Raw genomic sequence first — 20,633 nt, forward strand, 5'->3', positions numbered from 1 at the left:
GCCTCGTGTAAGAGCACTGAGTTAATCACACAAATAAAATGGTTGTTTTTCCACAAACATGAGTGTAAGTTTTGCGTTAAAACTGATAAAAATAGTACTTGTGTTCACTAGAAATTGGCAATGCAGTAATACCTTGTTATAACCCGGTTAAACTTTCAGAGTCTTGCCTCTTCAAGGATTTACTTCATGCATTGGCTAAACAGTCTGTAAAAGAGTAATTATTGGTAAAAAAATAACTGTTTGTTTAGAGGTACAGTATACAGTACTTTATTTTTTTTAAATTAATGCATTGGGCAGTAAAAAGTGTTTCCTCTTTGGTATCTCAGTATGATAACTTATAGGCTACGGCACAACGCATTTTACAGCTCAGTCGCACCTTGATGTACAGAATCATCCTGGAAAAAATGTACATACATGTACCGCATTTTCAAGCCCATAAGGCGCACATCAAAGTCTCAGATTTTCTTCCGATTGTGCAGTACACCCTGTGTTTCATGTAAAGCGGTGAATAGAGACTAGTTCGCTGGCCTTAGGGTTGGGCGCCTACCCCAGAGACTGTGAGGTCACAGTTTCGAACCTTGGCCGAGTCTGGCCTCACGACATTTTTGGGTGAAATCAGATGGTTTTGTAAGATCGTTCAAAATTCATACTAAAGGCGACATGTATGCAATCTCCTCTTACTTTTATGCCTTCTCCCGTGTCCGCTACAAGTTTTCCACTAGCAGAAGAGGACACATGTCATCACATGCAATGCATTGTTTGCGGAAGCACTCATAGATGCCAACGCTGGAGCGATTCTAACAAATTAAGTTATTGTTATTGGCACTCCCTTAATGAAACAGCGTTATTTTTCCACCCGGACCCGAACTAGGCACACAGAAACTTTCAGCGGATTATAATGAAAATAATGGATGGCCGTCGCTTGGGCTAACGGGTCTGCCGGGACTGTTGTTTGAGCTTTCGGAAAAAGACTCTGACAGTGAACAAAGTGAACCATTTCATGGATATTTAGCGAAACTGTTCTGGTCAGAAACAGAGGACGAGAATATTGGCAGTTATGTTATGGAGTACTGGTAAAAAGTGTGAGAGCTACAATTTTTTTGCACCAGCTCTTTTTAGAAATCTTGTTTTATCTGAGTGTTTAACTTTGTAACCAATACTTTAATACACCAGAGCAAAACTCAGTTTTGCTTCCATTGTATTTTAAATATGCACACTTGTATGCTTGTCTGTAATGTTGTAACGCGGCCACAAGCAGAGGGCTTCCACGCCCTATCCTGCTGGGCGCCCAGTGTAGTGTTAAATACAGAAATAGAGCCAGCGTTTGGTGACTGCGCCTTCTAACATGGTGCACCCTATGTCTCGAAAATACGGTACACCCGTTTTCCTTTGTGTGTGTATAATATATATATATATATATATATCCTGTTCTGAACTTTTTCATTGGAATTTTAAGTTCATGACAATTAAGACAATCTTAAACTCAAACAGAATATATAATTGTAAAATAACAAAAAATGTTTACACTTTACTTTCCTACACTTATGGGTTGTTTTTAGAACGTAAGGGTTCATTGTAAATCTAATTAAATCTATTTACATTCTAAAAATCTAAAATTGTCAACTCTTCTGGTTTCCTGACTACACAGATCTGCTCTTCTGCAGAGCATGCACAATCAAAATAAATATTAAATAAAATGGAGTGGCAATGATGCAATGAGAAATGATCGGGAATCATTGAGGTTTTTGGGGGGAAAATATTGAAAACTTGCTAAAGTGTGAAATCGAGGGTTGGAATTTGAAAGTTTTGTTTGACTTAATCAAAACGTGCGCTTGCTATAACACTACAGTTACTGACTAACCAAGTATTGCATTAACGCAAGCTAGGCAAATGCTATGAGTACCTATTTTTTGCACCAACATGAGTGTTACTTTATTCTTGTCTGACCATTATGCACAGGATTTTTTATTAATAACAAAAATGTTCCATTAATGAATGCGAGTCAGTAGGATGAAAATACAAGTCCAAGTCAAAGTCCAGACCTCAATCCAATTGAGAATCTGTGGAAAGAACTGAAAGCTGCTGTTCACAAACGCTTTCCATCAAACCTCACTGAGCTCGAACTATTTTGCAAGGAGGAATGGGCAAAAATATCAGTTTCTCGATCTGCAAGACTGATACAGACATACCCCAAGCGGCTTGCAGCTGTAATCGCAGCAAAAGGTGGCGCGACAAAGTATTAACGCGATGGGGCTGAATAATTTTGCGCACCCACTTTTTCGTTTTATATTTGTTAAAAAAGTTTAAAATATCCAATAAAGTGTGTTCCACTTCATGATTGTGTCCTACTTATTGTTGATACTTTACAAGAAATTACAGTTTTATATCTATGTTTGAAGTCTGAAATATGGCAAATATGTCTTAGATCATCAGCAATTGTTAGACTTTTACACATTACCTTCTTTTGGCTGTGTCATAGCTGGAGTCTGCGTTTCTTTCGTATAAGACACCGTTTCGCGTGGAGGAAAGTCCACCTGAGTGATTTTGGTCATTCCAAGTTTCGAAGTGGCTCGCCTAAAAGCAGAAAACCACTCAAAAACAGTGCAAACCACAACAACAATAAGAAATCTCACCTTCGCCCCAGAAAAAAACCTTGATTGGAATGTCAGGCCATTCACATTAACCGTATTTTCCGGACTTTAAGTCGCAGTTTTGTTTCATAGTTTGGTCAGGTGTGCGACTTATACTCCGGTGAGACTTATATGTGAAATTTTTAAAACACTATTAGATCATTGATGTTTATATTTTTATTACTGGCATATTATTTCACATGTTATTTACACACTAAGCCACAAGAGGGCGCTCTAGGCTTGTCTTGATCATTTTACCTTGCCCTGTTGTGAGGGGGACAATTTTTGGCAAAACACCAGTAATTTATAAATACAAATGAAAAGAGCTGAGGAAAAATAGCACTGAAACAAAGTCAGATTCTGCAGAATACAAGCTGCAAATAGTGAAATATGCAACCAACAACGGTAATTGAGCAGTAGAGAGAAAGTTTGGGGTTGGCGGGAAGCGGAGGTGACGATAAGTTTGTCGTAAGCGACGTAGAAACAGAAGGAAGAAGCGGCGTATCGGCTACCATGAACCCGAGGATGAAGATGTCATTGGATTTAATGATTTGGAGTGAAGCTGATACTTTGGTAAGTGTGTTCTTTATGCTAAAGTTATCTGAATAACTTGATATGTTACGTCGTTAATGATATTACTGGGCATGTCAATCCTGTAACGTTTGTATACTGTACACTTACTCAGCCTGTTTTCGATTTTTTTTTTTTTTTTTGCCTTTCAACATGGATCTTATTGTTGGATCTTCTCTGATAAATTTCCCCTAGAAATTAGACCTTAGGTGTGACTTATATATGTTTTTTCCTTCTGAGTAATGCATTTTCTGGCTGGTGCGACTTATACTCTTGAGCAACTTATAGTCCGGAAAATACAGTACTTTCACAGCCGGCGTTAAAATGATCAAATCGCTAGGTCATGCAAAACTCAACTTGCTGATTTAATAGAGTCATGACAGGTAATCATGCCATAGATTGAGAGAAGGGAAAATGACCAGGAAAGGAGAGAAGAGAGTGTCCAGTACCCCAGCTCAGAATCAGAGTGAAGTTGAAGAGTGGACGGGTCAGAATCCCAGTGCAGATTCCTGGTTAGTGTCACAAAGCAACAAGGCGGCATTAGTGGGAGACACGGGCAAGCGCAAACCAGGTCGAGAAACAATGTTGGAATTCCGGATGCACAACATGCAGGTTTATACAGACAAATGCATTATTCCCTTGTTTTTCACAGGTAATCCATTCCATTACCAACTGTATTAAATACATTTCTGCTAAGTAGGAACCATAAACCTGTATATTACAGCATCACACGGTTATTCCATTTACCTGTGCGCATTACTGTGCACGGGCAATTTCCCTCTTACTTTTATGCTGCAAGAAACTGCTGTCTTGTAGTATGGAGAAGAATGATGCACATAAACTCCGGTTTACTTGCTAAAAAAAGCTTCACGTTTATTGGTTGATTCCTCTGGGACGTTACGATTGTACCTTCTACCCCCATGGAGAAAATGCCACAGTTGTATCCATCCATATGTCGTGGATGCCAAAACTGTGTCCATCCCTATATAGTGTAAGTATATGCTTCCAGCAAGGAGGAATGCTGCTTCCCAACTGCCAGTCAGCACCAATCCGCAGTTCTGATTGGTTTGAGTTTAAAGGCCTGCGATATGATAATTTGAGGCCCCCCCGCCTTAGAGTGCAGTGAGTGCAGCCTACCAGCATTATTGATTCATTTATTACAGATTTATATATTATTTTCATGTTAATTTGTAATGACTTTATTTTTAAGATCTTAATTTAAAAAGGAAATTTCAAAAACATATTTAAAAACAGTGGATTCTTTATATCTTTAGGAAAACACAGAATCCCCCAAGTAAATTGAGTTTGAAACCCCTTCCTTAAGGTCGTTGGAAAAATGTATTTAAGACATTTTAATACCAACATTTTAAATGATCATCCATTTGCTATTGTGTAGTTAGTTCATTGTACCAAAGTTTAAAGCACAATATTAGAAAATATTCGCACTGGTAATGAACAACACATTGTTGATGACTTTTAGGGTTTTACAAAATGCTTTATAAGCCTGGCAGTTCAGGAGACTATCAACCTCGTCATTGAATAAAATTCATTGTGTACAAATGAGAATCAGGAAATACCCTCATTTCATTGACTACTATTTTCCCAGGTCTGAATTTGTTCTGGGGCCATTGCCGGGGGAAACAATCGCCTTAGTAAAATCCCCAATATTCAGCTTGCCTCGAGTATTTAGTTATGGTTGTAACATTGTAAATCAATGCCTGATTTCTGCAGCCATCTCCTGGCTTAAAGTCATGATTGCAGCTTTACTCAACTTATTCTTGATGCAAGTGCAAGTACGTGCATTTTTAAGCTAAAAAAATAATAATTTTTTTCATCTTTTTAGGGGTTGGCATTTCGACTGTACTTGAAACCAGCCTTTTCCTACGTTTCATCATTTTCATGCTAGACCAACAAAAAACTGCAGGGACAAGCATTAAGACACTCCCCTATAACTCATTCCGAATATATTCTGCCCTGAAAAGTTTTGCTAAAAGTATAATTGAAGTAGACAGACGCGGTTGAAAAAAACAAACTATTATAGCTTTTTGAACTTATAGGACATTGTAAAAAAACAATCAATAGAAAAAATATTCTACTCTCAACTTTTTAAGAACACCTCAAACGACGCACCATACCTTTAAAAATATACTGGACTGTCTCAGAAAATTAGAATATTGTGATAAAGTTCTTTATTTTCTGTAATGCAATTAAAAAAACAAAAATGTCATACTTTCTGGATTCATTACACATCAACTGAACTATTTCAAGCCTTTTATTATTTTAATATTGCTGAATTTGGCTTACAGCTTAAGAAAACTCAAAAATCCTATCTCAAAATATTAGAATATCATGTGAAAAAGTATACAAGTAGGCTATCCAACTAATCACCTGAATCATCTAATTAACTCGAAACACCTTGCGAGGGTTTCCTGAGCCTTAAAAACACTCAGCTTGGTTCAGTAAACTAAATCACTGCTGATCTGACTGCTGTCCAGAGGACCATCATTGATACCCTCCATCAGGAGGGTAAGACACAAAAAGAATTTTTTTAAAGAGCAGGCTGATCACAGAGTGCAGTTTCAAAGCATATCCACAAAAAGTCTGTTGGAAGGGAAAAATGTGGCCGGAAACGCTGCACAACCAAGAGAGATGACCGCAGCCTTAACAAAATTGTGAAGAAGAGCCGCTTCCAGAATTTGAGGGAGCTTCAAAGACAGTGGGCTGAAGCTGGAGTCCAGGTATCAAAAGCCACAGTTCACAGACGTGTCCGGGAAATGGGCTACAATAGCCGTATTCCCATGGTCAAGCCACTTCTGAACTCAAGACAACGGAAGAAGCGTCTGACTTGGGCTATGGAGAAGAAGCACTGGACAGTTGCAGAGTGGTCCAAAGTCCTCTTTTCAGACGAAAGCAAGTTTTGCATTTCATTTGGAAGTCAAGGCGCCAGAGTCTGGAGAAAGGCTGGAGAAGAGCAAAATCCAAGTTGCTTGAAATCCAGTGTGAAGTTCCCACAGTCAGCAATGGTTTGGGGAGCCATGTCAGCTGCTGGTGTTGGTCCACTGTGTTTCATCAAGTCCAGAGTAAATGCAACTGTGTACCAAGAGATTTTAGAGCACTACATGCTTCCATCTGCTGAAAAGCTCTATGGAGATGAGTATTTCATTTTCCAGCATGATCTGGCACCTGCCCACAGTGCCAAAACCACCAGTAACTGGTGCACTGACCATGGCATCACTGTCCTTGATTGGCCTGCTAATTCCCCTGACCTGAACCCCATCGAGAATTTGTGGGGTATAGTTAAGAAGAAGATGAAAGACACCAGACCTACAAATGCAAATGAGCTGAAGGCCGCTATCGAAGCATCCTGGGCATCAATAACACCTCAGCAATGCCACAGGCTGATTGCCTCCATGCCACGCCGGATTGATGCAGTAATCCTTGCAAAAGGATTCCCAACCAAGTACTGAGTGCATCAATGGACATTTTCAAATGTTTGATTTAGTTTTGCTGTAATAAAATTATTTTTTTTACTTGGTCTGAGGAAGTATTCTAATATTTTGAGATAGGATTTTTGAGTTTTTTTCAGCTGTAAGCCAAAATCAGCAATATACAAATAATAAAAGGCTTGAAATAGTTCAGTTGATGGGTAATGAATCCAGAATGTATGACATTTTTGTTTTTTTAATTGCATTACAGAAAATAAAGAACTTTATCACAATATTCTAATTTTCTGAGACAGTCCAGTATGTCAAGGTTTTAAATCAATAATTATAATTTATTCAAACAACTTTGTTATTTACACCCGGCAGGTAATATCTTTTCTTGTGTCTGTATCGTTCTATGCACATGATCGCGTTTGTGTGGTGAACAAAGAAAATGTGTCATAATATCAGAGAGAGAAAAAAAAAAGGGGGGGGGGAGTTAAACACAAGGGGAAAATTACTAAGTAAATACTTAATTTTTTAGCTGTTACCACACACTGTGTGTCTGGGGGTTATTATCAGAACATTTTCATCTGACTTGAAAATTCAATTAGACTTCCTCATTGACTGACATTATGGTGTTAATGCACCCACATGCAGTAGGGGCATCTGGGATATTTTTTTTTTCTTCTTCAGCGGGTTATTCAGGGTGTTAATAAGCAGCCAAGACTGTGTCACACCAAAGGCTTGGGGAGTTGTGTAGAAAGGCAGAGGGGGGCCAAGTGGCTTGCGGTGCCTCAGGCAGAAAACATGACCTCCATGTGTGTAGGAAATGGCCGTGCTGGTGAGGGAAATGACTCAACGCGTTTTTAGGAGGGGGAGAACGGCTTCTAGTGCCTTGTGGGATTTTAGGGAGGGATCTTAAATTTCAGCCTAGGGAAGTCGATTTAATTAGGGGGTTAAGAAGTCCCCCAGGCATCACGCCGTTTTATTGTCGATTCGGGACGTCACTAAATCAACAGCGCATAGATCAAATAAACAAGCATTTGGAAGAAATGAACTTTCCCTCGAATGCACTGCAAATAATGCCTTTTTGTTAGTACACTGGGAAAGGACAGAATAATTGAGGGAGCATGCATGTACCTTGGTCCCACAGCTCCATCTGAGTCCTGGCTCCCTGTCTCGCTTAAGGTGTCTGCCGATTTGGCAGTTGGAGATGTGGGAGGGGGAGCTACAGAAAGAAGCAAACATAAAAAGATGTTTCAATTCACTAAGACATTACACTGCTGGACACAATGCTACTATAATCATGCAATATTAGAGAAAATTCAAACTTTGTGTCCAGTATATGTTGAAGAAAAGCTAATTAAACGACAATTATAGTCAAAAGCCTCTGAAATAGTAGACGTAATAATATAAAAACAATACTTTATAGCTATGCAGAGGATAGCTGAAAAGCATGGGACACAATTTTTTTTTAACGGATCTTTCCTGCCACCTGCTGTTAGCAGAGCGACAGTGTTAGAAAAAGCCCTGCCTGTAGTTAACAGATGGAAAATACCACATATTGAGTAGTCACAAATACACACTGCAAAATAAGTCAAATAATTGGGGGCGGGGGTAAAGTACGGTAATACAAGTTGTATATTTACCTTCAGAAAATGATTTTTCTTTGTTCCACATTGTAGAAAAATAGCCTTTCTACAGGCTTAAGTATTTAAGCCGTTGAATAATAATTTTGATCATCAATGTGTATATAATGAAAAGGAAAGCCTAGAGACAGGTTAACCAATCAGAATACAGAACACAATGCCTAATGCAAATTAGGGAAGTAATGAAATTGTGAAAATTTAACAACGCGAGGGGTCATTTTAATGATTATATATTTTGTTTTAGGAAATATGTTTAGTAAATTCAGAAAAGGATAACTAAGATGAGTTTAACAATCTGCCTCATCAGATCATTGATAAAAACAAAAAAACAAAAGAAATTGAGCCAAAGAAAGTCATAGATAGGACTACCTACCAACAGATACATCAGAGGCTATGCCAAAACTTTGTAGCAGAGCATCAGCTTCATTGCGCTTCTTCTCTAAATCAGACTCTTCATGGTGAATGGGAGTATCTTTCAGTTGCTCCGCCTGAATGACAGAAAATGTAAACCTCTCACATTTAGTAATTGCATTCCTAACAATGAGATGTGCATGGAGTGCTTTTCCCAGTCTTATTAGTAGCATTTTCACTGTACAGAAAAAAATCTATCCAGTATACCCACATTAAACCTTTATTTTCTAAATCCAGAAAATGCACTGAAAGTTTATGGCTACCTCTTTCTTCTTTCGTTCCTCCTCCTTCCTTTTCTTTTCCTCTCTGATTTGAGCCAACCTTTGCTTCTTTCTTTCAAGCTCCGCTTTCAGTTCACTTTTGTCAGACATGATGCCGGAGCTGCACGAAACAGAAAATGTCATTCGTAGCAAAACACAGAAATACTCAAGTGTATATAAGAAGCAAAAATGTGTATCAACGGGTGGGTTTTAAAAATGCTCGTCAACAAAAAGACTTACTGTTGAGATTTGTCATCAATTAAGATAAATGATTTCAGTGGTGCCACGGTTTATACAAGTTTAAGCACATAACTGGAATCCATCAAGTGACTAATCATGTGGAGTTCCAATCAAAAGAAAGTATTGTTCCACTATACATTATTGCTGTATGGAAGAGTTAAGTCGAAGTACACAAAAGGCTAGAGAGATTAGTGATAATAAAATGGCTGAAAGTGAATAAAAAATGATAATTGTGCACAGACAGAGAGCAGGATGAAACAAATAAGTGATCAAGTTTACTAAGCACAAAAAGGCTGAAGAATGTGTTCCTCTGCAAGTGTTAAGTTGCAAAAAAAAAGAAAAAAAATGCCATCACACTTTACTTTAAAGGTATGTATATATGTACAAAAATGCCTCATGATTATTTTTTTCAATAAGTGTATAGATTAGTATTACAGCTGTATGTTTTATATTGTCCTGCCTTCAAGTAGTTTTCAGATCAGGGGATCTTGTGATAGTGGTCTGTGCATCCTTTGGAGACTTTGTGATTAAGGGCTTTACAAATAAATGTGACTTAAAGTCAAAGTCAGCTTTATTGTCAATTCAGAAGCATAAACAGAGGATTTAAATTGTGTTTCTCTCAGCCCTAAGTGTCTAGAAAAAAACAATGCTAGGACACACTACACTAAGACACACACTTTAAGTCATTAAGTGCATATGGTACCTTTGTAAACAAAGAGTTCTGAGTTGTACTAATGTACATGATCGTGCAATAAGCAAGGTTAGCTTATTTAGTTACTAAAGAGATAGTGATATAGTTTCCTTAAGGCAGTGGGTGTGTGTCCATTGGTTGAAAAAATAAGAATAAAAATAAGGGGGAGTCAGGTTCTAGATGGTGCAGGCAATGGAGAGAGAGTGGCTGTGAGGAACAATAGCAGTGAGTTCAGCATCCTGACATCCCAGTGAATTGACTAAATTGTTGGTTAGATACACGTACCATTAAAAAAATGTACCATTAAGAATAAACGAGTTACCCATTATCTTTTGTAGGAAAACAAATTCAGACCATGACCACCAACCTAGAACGTATCAAGTTCGAAACCTGAGGCAGCACTGTACCTTAATGTTTTAGTATGTGTTCTTTGTAGTCTATAAAATTTATAGATCTTAGATTTATACTAAACCCAATGCCACTGATGAATATCTTTATTTATTTATTTACATTTTATTCCATCTGATTGTGTTGAGGGGGTGTTCCAAAACACCAAACACTCGACATTTCCCTCATTCTGAGGTTTAGAGTTATGCCTTGCCATTATGTAGGTTCCAAGTCAGGGAGTGTGCAATGGTGGTCTGTGCAGCCCTTGAGACTTTTTATGATTAGAGGCAAAACATGCCTTGACATCATTAGATTCTAATGAACAGTTGTGATTAAAGGCAACAGTCTATTACAACCAATCACTAACTTTGTGCAAGTGTCACTGTCAAACAAAACGGTATTCCACTCGAAACTTTTTCATCCGATAGTATTACCTTTTAAGATAACTGTATATATTTGATCAAAAATAGGAAATTGTAACTTTAACTAGTCTGTGGTTTGCAATAACCTGTGGTCTGTGCAGCCCTTTGAGACTCTTTGTGACTAAGGGCGTCACAAATAAACATGACTTAACTTCATTGTGAATTGTCTCGATAAATTAGCCGTCCGTGCTAAAATTAGCTAATAGGCTGTCGACTACTAATTAATGCAAAGCATCATTAAAATGCACGGATGTCAAAACAAATGTTTTATTTTAAAGTATGTTATATTACAAGCAAATGAACCGATGATGCACAAGATGTAGCGGAGCCAGTTAGCTAGCAAATGAACTAAGATAGCTAGCTAGGTCCGCGGGGCTGTCATGCGCTAAACCAAATCGAACAGCTGGGGACTACGTTAAGACACTGGCTGGACTCAAAATGTACAATAAATCTCAATATTTTATTCCAAAAGTAGAATTGTTTGGTTTGGAAGAATACAAACCTCAAATTCGGTTCCGTATCGGATGGTTCTTCTGCAAAGAGTCAAAACAATCAAGCTTCCTACAAAGTACGGCTCCCGCTAAGGGACCAAATACACGTTTGCACTTGTGTGCGGAAGTTGTTTTACATTTAGGAAGTTACTCAAACAGTATTAGGTGAGGCGTTTTGGAGTGGGATGGGCACCCGCAGGCTGTACTTGCCCAAGACACGACATAGGAAGTGGTGCTCCTTCAACAATAGTGGTTAAGGGATACCAATCAAACATTATTTGCTATGGCTGCATTATATTGATATTAAGCCAGGTTTGTTTTTTTTCCAGATCAATGCGGAGCAAAGGTTTCACATACAAATATGGGATATTTGTCATATGGAAGAAAAGCAAAAAGAATATACGGTATGTAAATGTGAAAAAAAGCGCAAATCAAAGAAAGCAGCAAAGGAGGAACATGCATATAAAATTGAAAAAAATATATCACACAATGCTACACATGTCGCTTAAACAACGTCTAAAAGGCTTAAGGAATGTTTTGAAAATATATCTTTCCCATGCATAGAACATTTATATTTTGTCTTTTATGTTGACAATATCTGTGTATTATTTGTTGTTGCAACATCCATTGCAGCCTGGTCATCCTGGAAGGGGGATTACCTCATGTACGGTCCATTGTCAAGGTTTCTTCATTTTCCTCATGTTGAGGTTTTTGAGTTTTTCCTTGCCCTTATGTAGGTTTTAGATCAGGGAATGGAGTCATAATAGTCTGTGGTTTGAAATAATATGTGGTCCGTGCAGCCCTTTGAAACTTTTTGTGATTAAGGGTTATGCAAATAAACATGACTAGTTGCTCTGAATGTCACTGGACTATATGATATTGCACGACTTTTCTAAAGCATTTACAACCTGTGTCAGTCTTCAAGCACTATCTTTTGAATATTGCCTTCCTATCCTTATGTTTTTTTAAATTGTTTTTCTAATTTTTTTGTTCTAAGTATTTTATCACATGTTAATCCTGGAGTACCACGTCCAATCTCTTTGTAAACAATCCACACTTTATTGTTATCAATAACAAGAAAGACACTTTGATTCTATCCTCTTCTCATTTGGACACGGTTTTTGCTTGCTCGATTTCGACTGACTTGATGTTAGTTTGAAAAGTAAGATGATACGCCAATAATGAGATTAAAGATAGAAACTGCAGGTATGTATTAAAACATATGTCAATCGAAAACTGAATAGTTGAAACAGAGAACAGTACAGTATAAGTGGAGTATTGTAGAAAAGTTTTTGAATGCCATTACAAAATAATAAGTTCACATACAGCTGGGACACATTGAAACATATTCAACATTTAGGCATGAAAGAAACATCAGAGAAAAATGTATGAAATGGTTACAAAATAAAGAAATAATCACCAGTGACAAAGGAGTATACATTCATTCTGCAATAGAAACTGTCATTTTTGTATTGTGTTATTCATCAAGTTTATTATTCCTCTTACGGATATCCCCAAAGGCTTCACCCTCTGCCCCATCTGTGAGTTGGGACATTGCCGGTCCCGCTTTTATGCCGTCCTCGACGCCCTCATTGGAATTTAAATTATGCAAGCTTTGCTCACTGGGCCGTTTCCAAGATTTTCGAGTGGCAATCCAAAGGATAAGTATGCCGAAAACCACCAAAAAGAGTCCTAGAACGTTGACAAATATTGCTTCTGGAGGCGAGTCTTTATATTTTGGGTTGGATCTAGGAAGCGAGAAAAAAAAAATGTGTTTAGTGTTTGGGCGTGTGTGAATGTAGATTCTTAAAACCTCAATGACGTTGAAATGTACTTACAGGCCAAAAATGAGTTTCTCAGTGATTCCCATGAGCGCCACTGCTATAACGGTGGAGAAGAGGAACAAGCCACTGAAGATATGAACGGGCATCAAGGTTGCTCTCAAGGAAATAGGTGCATATGGCAACAGAAAGACGCCCACCCCTAAAACTAGCTGCAAAAAAAAAAATCATTTTCAGTTACATAAACAAACATAATCAGTACTGCTTAGATAGATAGGGATAGAGATAGAGAGAGATATATAGATCATTTAAATAATATTACAAAAAAATAGACACTGTAAATAAATAAAGCAAAATATGCAAATGTGAATCTGGCGCTGTCGCGAGTGGCAGCCTTTTCAGCAGCTGCATGTTATTGTGTAGTTCAGACAATGCATTTCGGAGAAATATAATAGACCTTTTGATAAATATCGTCAAATAACAAATCATAATAAAATCTCATTTAAAACTAGTAACCATAGGAACTGAGTTAATGGCAAAAAAATGTGTTTTCACCTGTATGCCGTAGACTATAATAGCGGTCAGGCCCACCCAGCTGTGCAGACTGTACATGTTGGGGATTTTGGCAGCATTGTGAAAATCAAAAACAGCCACAGTTGCCACGATAGCAAAAACGAAGGCCACCAAATTCAAGCTGGCGTGGATAATCTTCATGCAAAATTTGCTGCGTTTCCAGCCCCATGGTAGTCTGTAAACGATGATAGCTGCATAGAGAAATTATGTCATTAAGTTGGTATATCATCTTCAGTCCTCAACAATATTATATAAAAAGTACCAATACTGATAAGAATTTTCATGTGTAAAATTATAACCCCCTAAAGAATAATAATGTGAAAAAAAATCAAAATCCCCCCCCCCCCTCCTTTCCTGGCCACCACCTATTTTGACCTGCTGCCCAAAGGGAGATGCTACAGATTACCTTAAACAAGGACTAAAAGGCTGAGACACGGTTTCTTGCCTGGAGATATAGCAAATCCAAACAAGCACACAAGACCTTGATAAATATTTTGCTTATGTCTACAAAATTAGAAATTCATATTTGAATTTTTTTATTCCCATTTTTTTGCAGACTGTTGCTGCTTATGCCATTGCACTGTTTTTCTTTGCAGTTTTTTTGATGCACTAATAACTTAGACCACTGTACAACCACCACCTTGTAGTGCTACTTGCAATCTTGTTGAAAACTATGTTCACTGTGGCGTTATTGACAATAAAGACAATTTCATTCGATCCTACTATTGCATTTTTCCTTAAAGGTAGGCTACATACGATAAGTTCAAAATGTTCTACTTGCTGGCGCCATTTCTGACTGAAATCATCATTGCTGCCCTCTGTCAAGCTGCTCCTGTTGAGCGTGCACGTACGTGTCTCTTTTAAACACGTTCGCAAAATCTTGGTTTTTCATCTTTTTAGGGGTTTGGGTTGGTATTTGGACTGAATTTGAAACAGTCCTTTTCTTATTTTTACCATTTTCATCATACAAATAAAGAATACCTTTAAACTGTAACCCCCACCCACCTCTTTTCCTCCAGCCTTATGCACTAAATGGCTAGAACATTGAAGATAAAAGTAAAATAAAAGCAGATAAGTGTGGTGAAACACATGCTTGAATGTTAAATTTTACATTTTTTAAGGACACCTCAATCTATGCACCCCACCATTAAAGCGAAAGCAAACCAAAGGATTAATTAACATCATTATGTTTAATGAATCCTGACTAGTCTAAACCAATAATTTTGTATTTTTAGACTATTACTTGCTTGGTTAAAAAATTAGAGTTCTTTTGAGTGACTTTGACCCAGACCAATGACGTTTAAATTAGGGTCCAATATTTTGCACGAGGTAAATGGTCTGCATTTATATAGCGCTTTTCAAGTCAATGAAGACCTCCTAAAGAGCTTTACAATGTGCTTCACACTTACCCATTCACACACACCCTCAGACACCAATAGGGAGTCAGCCATGTAAGGCGCCTACCTGCTTATTGGGGGCATTAGGGATTCGGTGTCTTGCCCAAGGACACTTCGACATATAACACGTAGGAGCCGGGAATCAAACCTGCGACCGCTTGATCCCAAGACGAGCGCTCTACCTAATTGATGGCTTTAAAATTTTGTTCGATAAAATGTGGCAAATATGTCTAAAAAACGAAGTGTCTTTCCAAAAAATGAAAACACTTTTGGACAGAAAAGCATCTGCATACTCTTTAACATAACTCAATGCATAGCAGAGCCATCCAGTTAGACAGTGCATATTATTATACTTAAATAAGTACAAATATTGCAATATTGACTTAAAAAGCAGTAAATGTATGGGCTATGGGCATTTGAAAGGAACAATTGTGTCCCAATAGAAGACTTTGTTTGGATTTTGTTTTACTTTATCAATATTTGAAGAACGAAAACATTAGCAGGTGCAGTATCTTAAATAGCCTTTTGCACAGTTTGTATTGCGTGATGTCTTAAAATGATATGAAGTATTTTGCTCATTTGGCAGTCGAGACATGTGATATTTAAACTTCTTCGTCGCCAAAACACTTCAGAAAACGTGTACTCGCTAAGCATTCCACTCAAGTTTGTCATCCACTTTAGAAACGCCCCCTTTCTACGCACTAGCTAAAAGGAGATTGAGTAATCTTAACCATAAGTTATTGTAACTCATTTGAGTTCAAATGAAACAAAAAAAATCGAGCTTCACTTACCCAGACCCTGCAGGATGATAAACCCGCAAACGTGCAGCAACGGATGCCAGTTGAATTCCAGCGACCCTCCGTCCCACGCCAGACCCTTTTGGAAATGAAGGACCCATCTCAGGACGAAAATGATGGCGAGAATGGCCACAGCGCTGGCGGACGACAAGGCGACGAGAAAAAGTTTATAATTCTCCATATTTGTCTCGTTGGCAGGATGACGGAAGAAGCTGTTGAGGGGTTCGCGTCTGTTGTGGACAGACTTGAGTCACGTGATGCGCTAACCCGTAAAAACGACCAGGGGCGGGGCGTTTTGTAACTTCGCTGCTTATTCAACTCGAGGTTATATTTTTTTCTTTTCTTTTTTTTTCAAAATATCCGTTTTTCGTAACACTGAGCTCGTTTTTTTTTTCTTGGCAAACCATTAAGCCCTTTAAATTTGATCATTTGAGAATTAATTGTCATTTTTCATTCATGAAAATATCAGCTACTTTAAGTGAGCTTGCCAAATGTTAAGGACAGGGTTGGGTAGGGTTACTTTAACTGGATTACTTTCAATTACTTTTGGATTACTCCAATGCCAAATATGCTAATAAAAGACAAAAGAAACTAAATATGAATAAAATGACTAAATTTTGTGCAGGCTTGGGGAGTAACGGAATTCATGGAACGGCAAAAAGGATGTTGGCAAGCTGTTTGGATTTATTTTCATTTTGTTTCTGTCGCATTTTATGTTAGTTTTGCCGGAGATCAAAGCCAGGAGAGAAAGCTTACCACGTGTTGTGAGTCATCATTTTATTCATATTCAGTTTCTTTTGTCTTTTATTAGCATATTTGGTAATGCCTACCGTGGTATAATCCAAAAGTAATTAAAAGTAATCCAGTTAAAGTAACCCTACCCAACCCTGGTTAAGGATATGTCAGAGTCTAAAGTTTCCTTATACTTGAGAAGATAAGCAGGACATTATGGTTCAGCCTTTACGCATATTTTTTACTCAACAGCAATCAAAACAAGCAAACGGCTCCATTCAATACAACATCTCATCTCATCTCATTAGCTGCACCGCTTATCCTCAGTAGGGTCGCGGGGGTACTGGAGCCCATCGCAGCAATCATCGGGCAGTGGGCAGGGGACACCCTGAACTGGTTGCCAGCCAGTCGCAAGGCACATGGGGACAGACAACTCACTCGCCCACTTACACTTAGGGACAGTTTGGACCGGCCAATTCACCTGAAATGCATGTTTTTGGAATGTGGGAGAAAAGTGGAGTGCCCGGAAGAAACCCAAGCAAGCACGGGGAGAACATACAAACCCCGCACAGAAAGTCTGGAGCTGGATTTGAACCCACGCAGGAGGTTCCCATGACATGAACTGTGCCACACATGCGCTAACCACTGCACCGCCGTGCTGCCTCAACACAACATGATATTTTATTTATTTTCTCCCAGTAAAGCACCCATTGTGGGCTAGAATCATGGTGGTTTCCAAGACCAGACAGCTATTGAAATTGTTCGAATAACTAAAGAAGACGCTCTAACGTCTTAATTTTTCTCTTTTTCATTTATTTTCCATAAGTTTGATGTTTAACTTTTTTTTTCTTAAAAAAATAAAATAAATAAGCTTCAAGACACTGAATCCCTAATGCCCCCAAAAAGCAGGTCGGCGCCTTGCATGGCTGCATGGCCGCTATTGGAGTGTGTGTGTGTGAATGGGTAAGTGTGAAGCACATTGTAAAGCGCTTTGGGAGGCCTTCATTGACTTGAAAAGCGCTATATAAATGCAGACCATTTACCATTTAGTTTTCAAATCAAAGATTTTTTTCACTTAATGAAAGTTTTTTTATTGTACCACTAGGAAGCACTTAATGTTACACACTGTCACTTTAATGACAATTAGGTTTATAAATTATGAGTTAAAAAAACAAAATCTATCACTTTTTACGCTTTTCTGGCTTGTGGCATTTCCAGAATTTGTGTCAAGGCGGATCAATCCCAATATCGATATTATCGATACTGAGCAAGTACTTGGATCAGATTGATACTATTGTTTTGGAATCGATAATGTATTTCCAGTTTACTTAGAACTCTAATAATGTTGATACTGGGTCCTAAGATTATACATACATATGGTTTTATTTTTTGGTTGTACATTAAATGTTTTCATACAGCACTTTGAAATGCAATTTGTTGCTTAAAAAGTGCTTCACAAATACATTTGGATTTGATACATTTTAACTTTCACACTGAGTCCGATTGTGATTACACTTCATTTGCTCAAGGCCCTAGTGACTTTGTTTTCAAAATATTATGCAATGGAAGGTATTTTAGTTGACTTGTTGACATTGTTATACTGTATTTGTGTTTTCGTTACATTTTGTGCATTTTTGGTTTGACTCTCTTGACTTTTGGTCTGAAGTAGTTGCTTTTGAAGAAGTATTTTTTGTTATACTGTTAAAAGTTTGTACATTGTATTGTTGACTCCATTTCCACTTGCTGATTCCGTTTTAAATTGTCATGTTGACATTGTTATATTTCTATCTTAGTAACAATGTTGGTCTTTGGGTTTGACTTTCTTGCCCCAAAAATATTTCAAATGTCTTAACTTATCTACTAAAATACTGTAGTTTTTGTAATAGAAGCATTTTTTCTACACTCTTAAAGTTTGCATTGTGGTTATTTAACAAAAAAAAAAAAAAAAAAAAAAAAAAAAAAAATATATATATATATATATATATATATATATATATATATATATATATATATGTATCCTAAAATCTTTGTGGTGTTCAGTCAAGTCATGTTTATTAGTATAGCCTTTAATCACAAGAAGTCTCAAAGGGTTGTACAGACTCCATAATCCCCTGATCTAAAACTTACACAAGGATAATGATAAACTTAAAACCCTCAGCATGAGGAAATGAAGAAACCTTAAGAAGGGGCCGCACATGAGGTAATGCCCCTTCCAGGATGGCCTGGCTGCAATGGATGTTGCGAGGGCATCAACAGACAATACACAGACATACGACATGAAATCTAGGAACATAGAATGTCCGGTTTACAGCTTTATGAGGTCAACATCATTCATAAGCTATAGAATTTAAGTGTTTTAAGGCAAGATTTAAACTATTCCACTGAGGTTGCATCTCAGATTAAATTTCAGAAGGCTGAGCATTCAACAGCACTGGGGCCTGAATAGAAAAGCTCTCTAACATGCGGATTTCTTCTTGCCTCTTGGGATCACTAGTAGACCAGCAAAGGCTCCAAGCAGGAACACATGGTAAGATTAAATCTTTGGTGTGAGATGACTTGTGCTGGTCGCTGGTATTTCTCCTGGATCTTTTCCTATTATTTGTTTCTAACGACTGAGATTTTTGGTAATGGAGAGAACTGGCAAGCCAACAAAGGCCAACCTTCTGTCTGGCATCCAAAATCCTGCATAACCACTCAGACCATTAAATTTTCTGTAAATCGAGCTAGGAGCATTCCTTTACCTGAATGTACACAGCAGCTGTCTACTGTCTATTGCAGTTCAGATGGGGGCAACATAAATAAAATATACCAACTCAGGGGGATTCAATTATTTAAATATCATGACATTTCCGAAAAAATAAATAAATATCGGTAACTGATCGATATTGATCGATACCAACCTGTATTTACTTGGATTAATACCAAAATTCCCAGTATCACCGCCTAATGACGCAGTTGTTAGGGGTCAGCTAATAGCCAATCACGGTTCACCTGCTTTCTGAAGAAAAGCTATGATTGGTTATTAGATAAACCTTGAGCAACCTGGAAGTCATCATCCCTCGACACAGACTCTGAAAATGGCTCCTGAAGAAAATACAGGAGAAATAATCTAATATGATATGTTGGGTTGCTTTAATGTTTTAACTTCAGTTTAAATTGCCCAATATTAAGCTGTAGCAATCGTTGCTCCCTAAAATAACCTGTGAAAGTGCACAACCCAGTTAATGTTCACAATTCTCATAAACACCTGGGCCGTTGGGGGACCACTTCCTGTGGTGTGTATTGGGTAAGTCCAACTTGATGGTGCCCATCCCTCTCCAGGTCATTTTTGGGGGTTGGGGTTTGCTCCCTCACTGGAAACAGATTGTATTGGTTTCCATGGTTCCTTGTAACAGGAGAAGCCTCATGATCTGACTTATATACAGCACCTTCATCACCTGGTCGCCTTTGTCGTCAGTGTAACGTGACTTCCTGCTATCTAGAGAAGAGCCGAACCTCTGAATTGACAAGCAGCGGCCTCAGCAGGTACAACAGATCTTGGTTTAAATAATCTACTTCATAGAGGGTTGGTTGGAACCCTTAAAGACTATGGTCGCACCATTTCCTGTGGTGTGTCTTGGGCAAGTACAACATGGTGGCGCCCATCCCTCCTCAGGCCATCATAGTGTCAATTTAGCGTGTTCAAATAATTATCAGATGGATTAGAAAAAATAGAATCAATTTATTTCATTATAAAAACACTACATGGACGTCCTACATAAGAGTTAAATCTATCTACTGCAATATTTTGCTTTTTTTTATGAAAGGAGTGCATTTGCATAATTTGTTTGCCTTTCCTGTCCAAACATTATAAAAATTACTTGTGATTTTAATTAAAAAAGCAAAATGAATTTTGACAAATATGTTCATAAAGGGAAATACAAAAATCCTTACCATATAATAGGATTGGAAAAAATTCAAATTGTTCTCCTTTCACAATCATCCTGCAGTTGCTTGGTGACCATTCAAATCACAGACCTATGTTGCCTCCTTTTATCTTGAGGGATTTCAATTTAAAAACGTTTTTAAAACCACTGTCTGACAATAATGTGTTTCCAAATCATCTAACTCATTATCTAGGACTGCATCATTGGATGTAGCAAAGAAATCAGTTCTCCACAAAACCTAGGAAAAGTTC

At 37.8% G+C, this 20,633-nt stretch overlaps 2 protein-coding genes across 7 annotated transcripts in view; both read right to left on the bottom strand.

Moving 5' to 3' along the window:
* dync1i2a (dynein, cytoplasmic 1, intermediate chain 2a) overlaps positions 1-11,376 on the bottom strand; it is a 41,983-nt gene extending 30,607 nt beyond the window's left edge. Inside the window, exons 1-6 of one of the 6 annotated variants that reach the window (XM_088352620.1) lie at positions 11,188-11,376; positions 8,949-9,066; positions 8,648-8,762; positions 7,766-7,853; positions 3,620-3,709; positions 2,459-2,574 (exon numbers count right to left, since the gene is read on the bottom strand). In XM_088352620.1, the coding sequence (XP_088208746.1) occupies positions 2,459-2,574; positions 3,620-3,709; positions 7,766-7,853; positions 8,648-8,762; positions 8,949-9,056 (517 nt within the window). In that variant the 5' untranslated portion in view covers positions 9,057-9,066; positions 11,188-11,376. The remainder of the gene's footprint in view (positions 1-2,458; positions 2,575-3,619; positions 3,710-7,765; positions 7,854-8,647; positions 8,763-8,948; positions 9,067-11,187) is intronic. The other 5 variants (XM_088352623.1, XM_088352621.1, XM_088352624.1 and 2 more) reach the window with 5 other exon arrangements.
* Positions 11,377-12,372: 996 nt separating this feature from the next.
* cybrd1 (cytochrome b reductase 1) lies at positions 12,373-15,979 on the bottom strand. Its single transcript, XM_088352862.1, has 4 exons — positions 15,719-15,979; positions 13,513-13,721; positions 13,015-13,169; positions 12,373-12,924 (listed from the first exon to the last, which is right to left on the bottom strand). The coding sequence occupies exons 1-4, from the start codon at positions 15,903-15,905 to the stop codon at positions 12,654-12,656; spliced, it is 822 nt and encodes a 273-aa protein (XP_088208988.1). The 5' UTR covers positions 15,906-15,979; the 3' UTR covers positions 12,373-12,653.
* Between the last annotated feature and the right edge of the window lie 4,654 nt (positions 15,980-20,633).

This window comes from Urocampus carinirostris, chromosome 14 (assembly GCF_059441175.1).
Source record: "Urocampus carinirostris isolate Australia breed hairy pipefish chromosome 14, RoL_Ucar_1.0, whole genome shotgun sequence".
Classification (NCBI taxonomy): Eukaryota; Metazoa; Chordata; class Actinopteri; order Syngnathiformes; family Syngnathidae; genus Urocampus; species Urocampus carinirostris.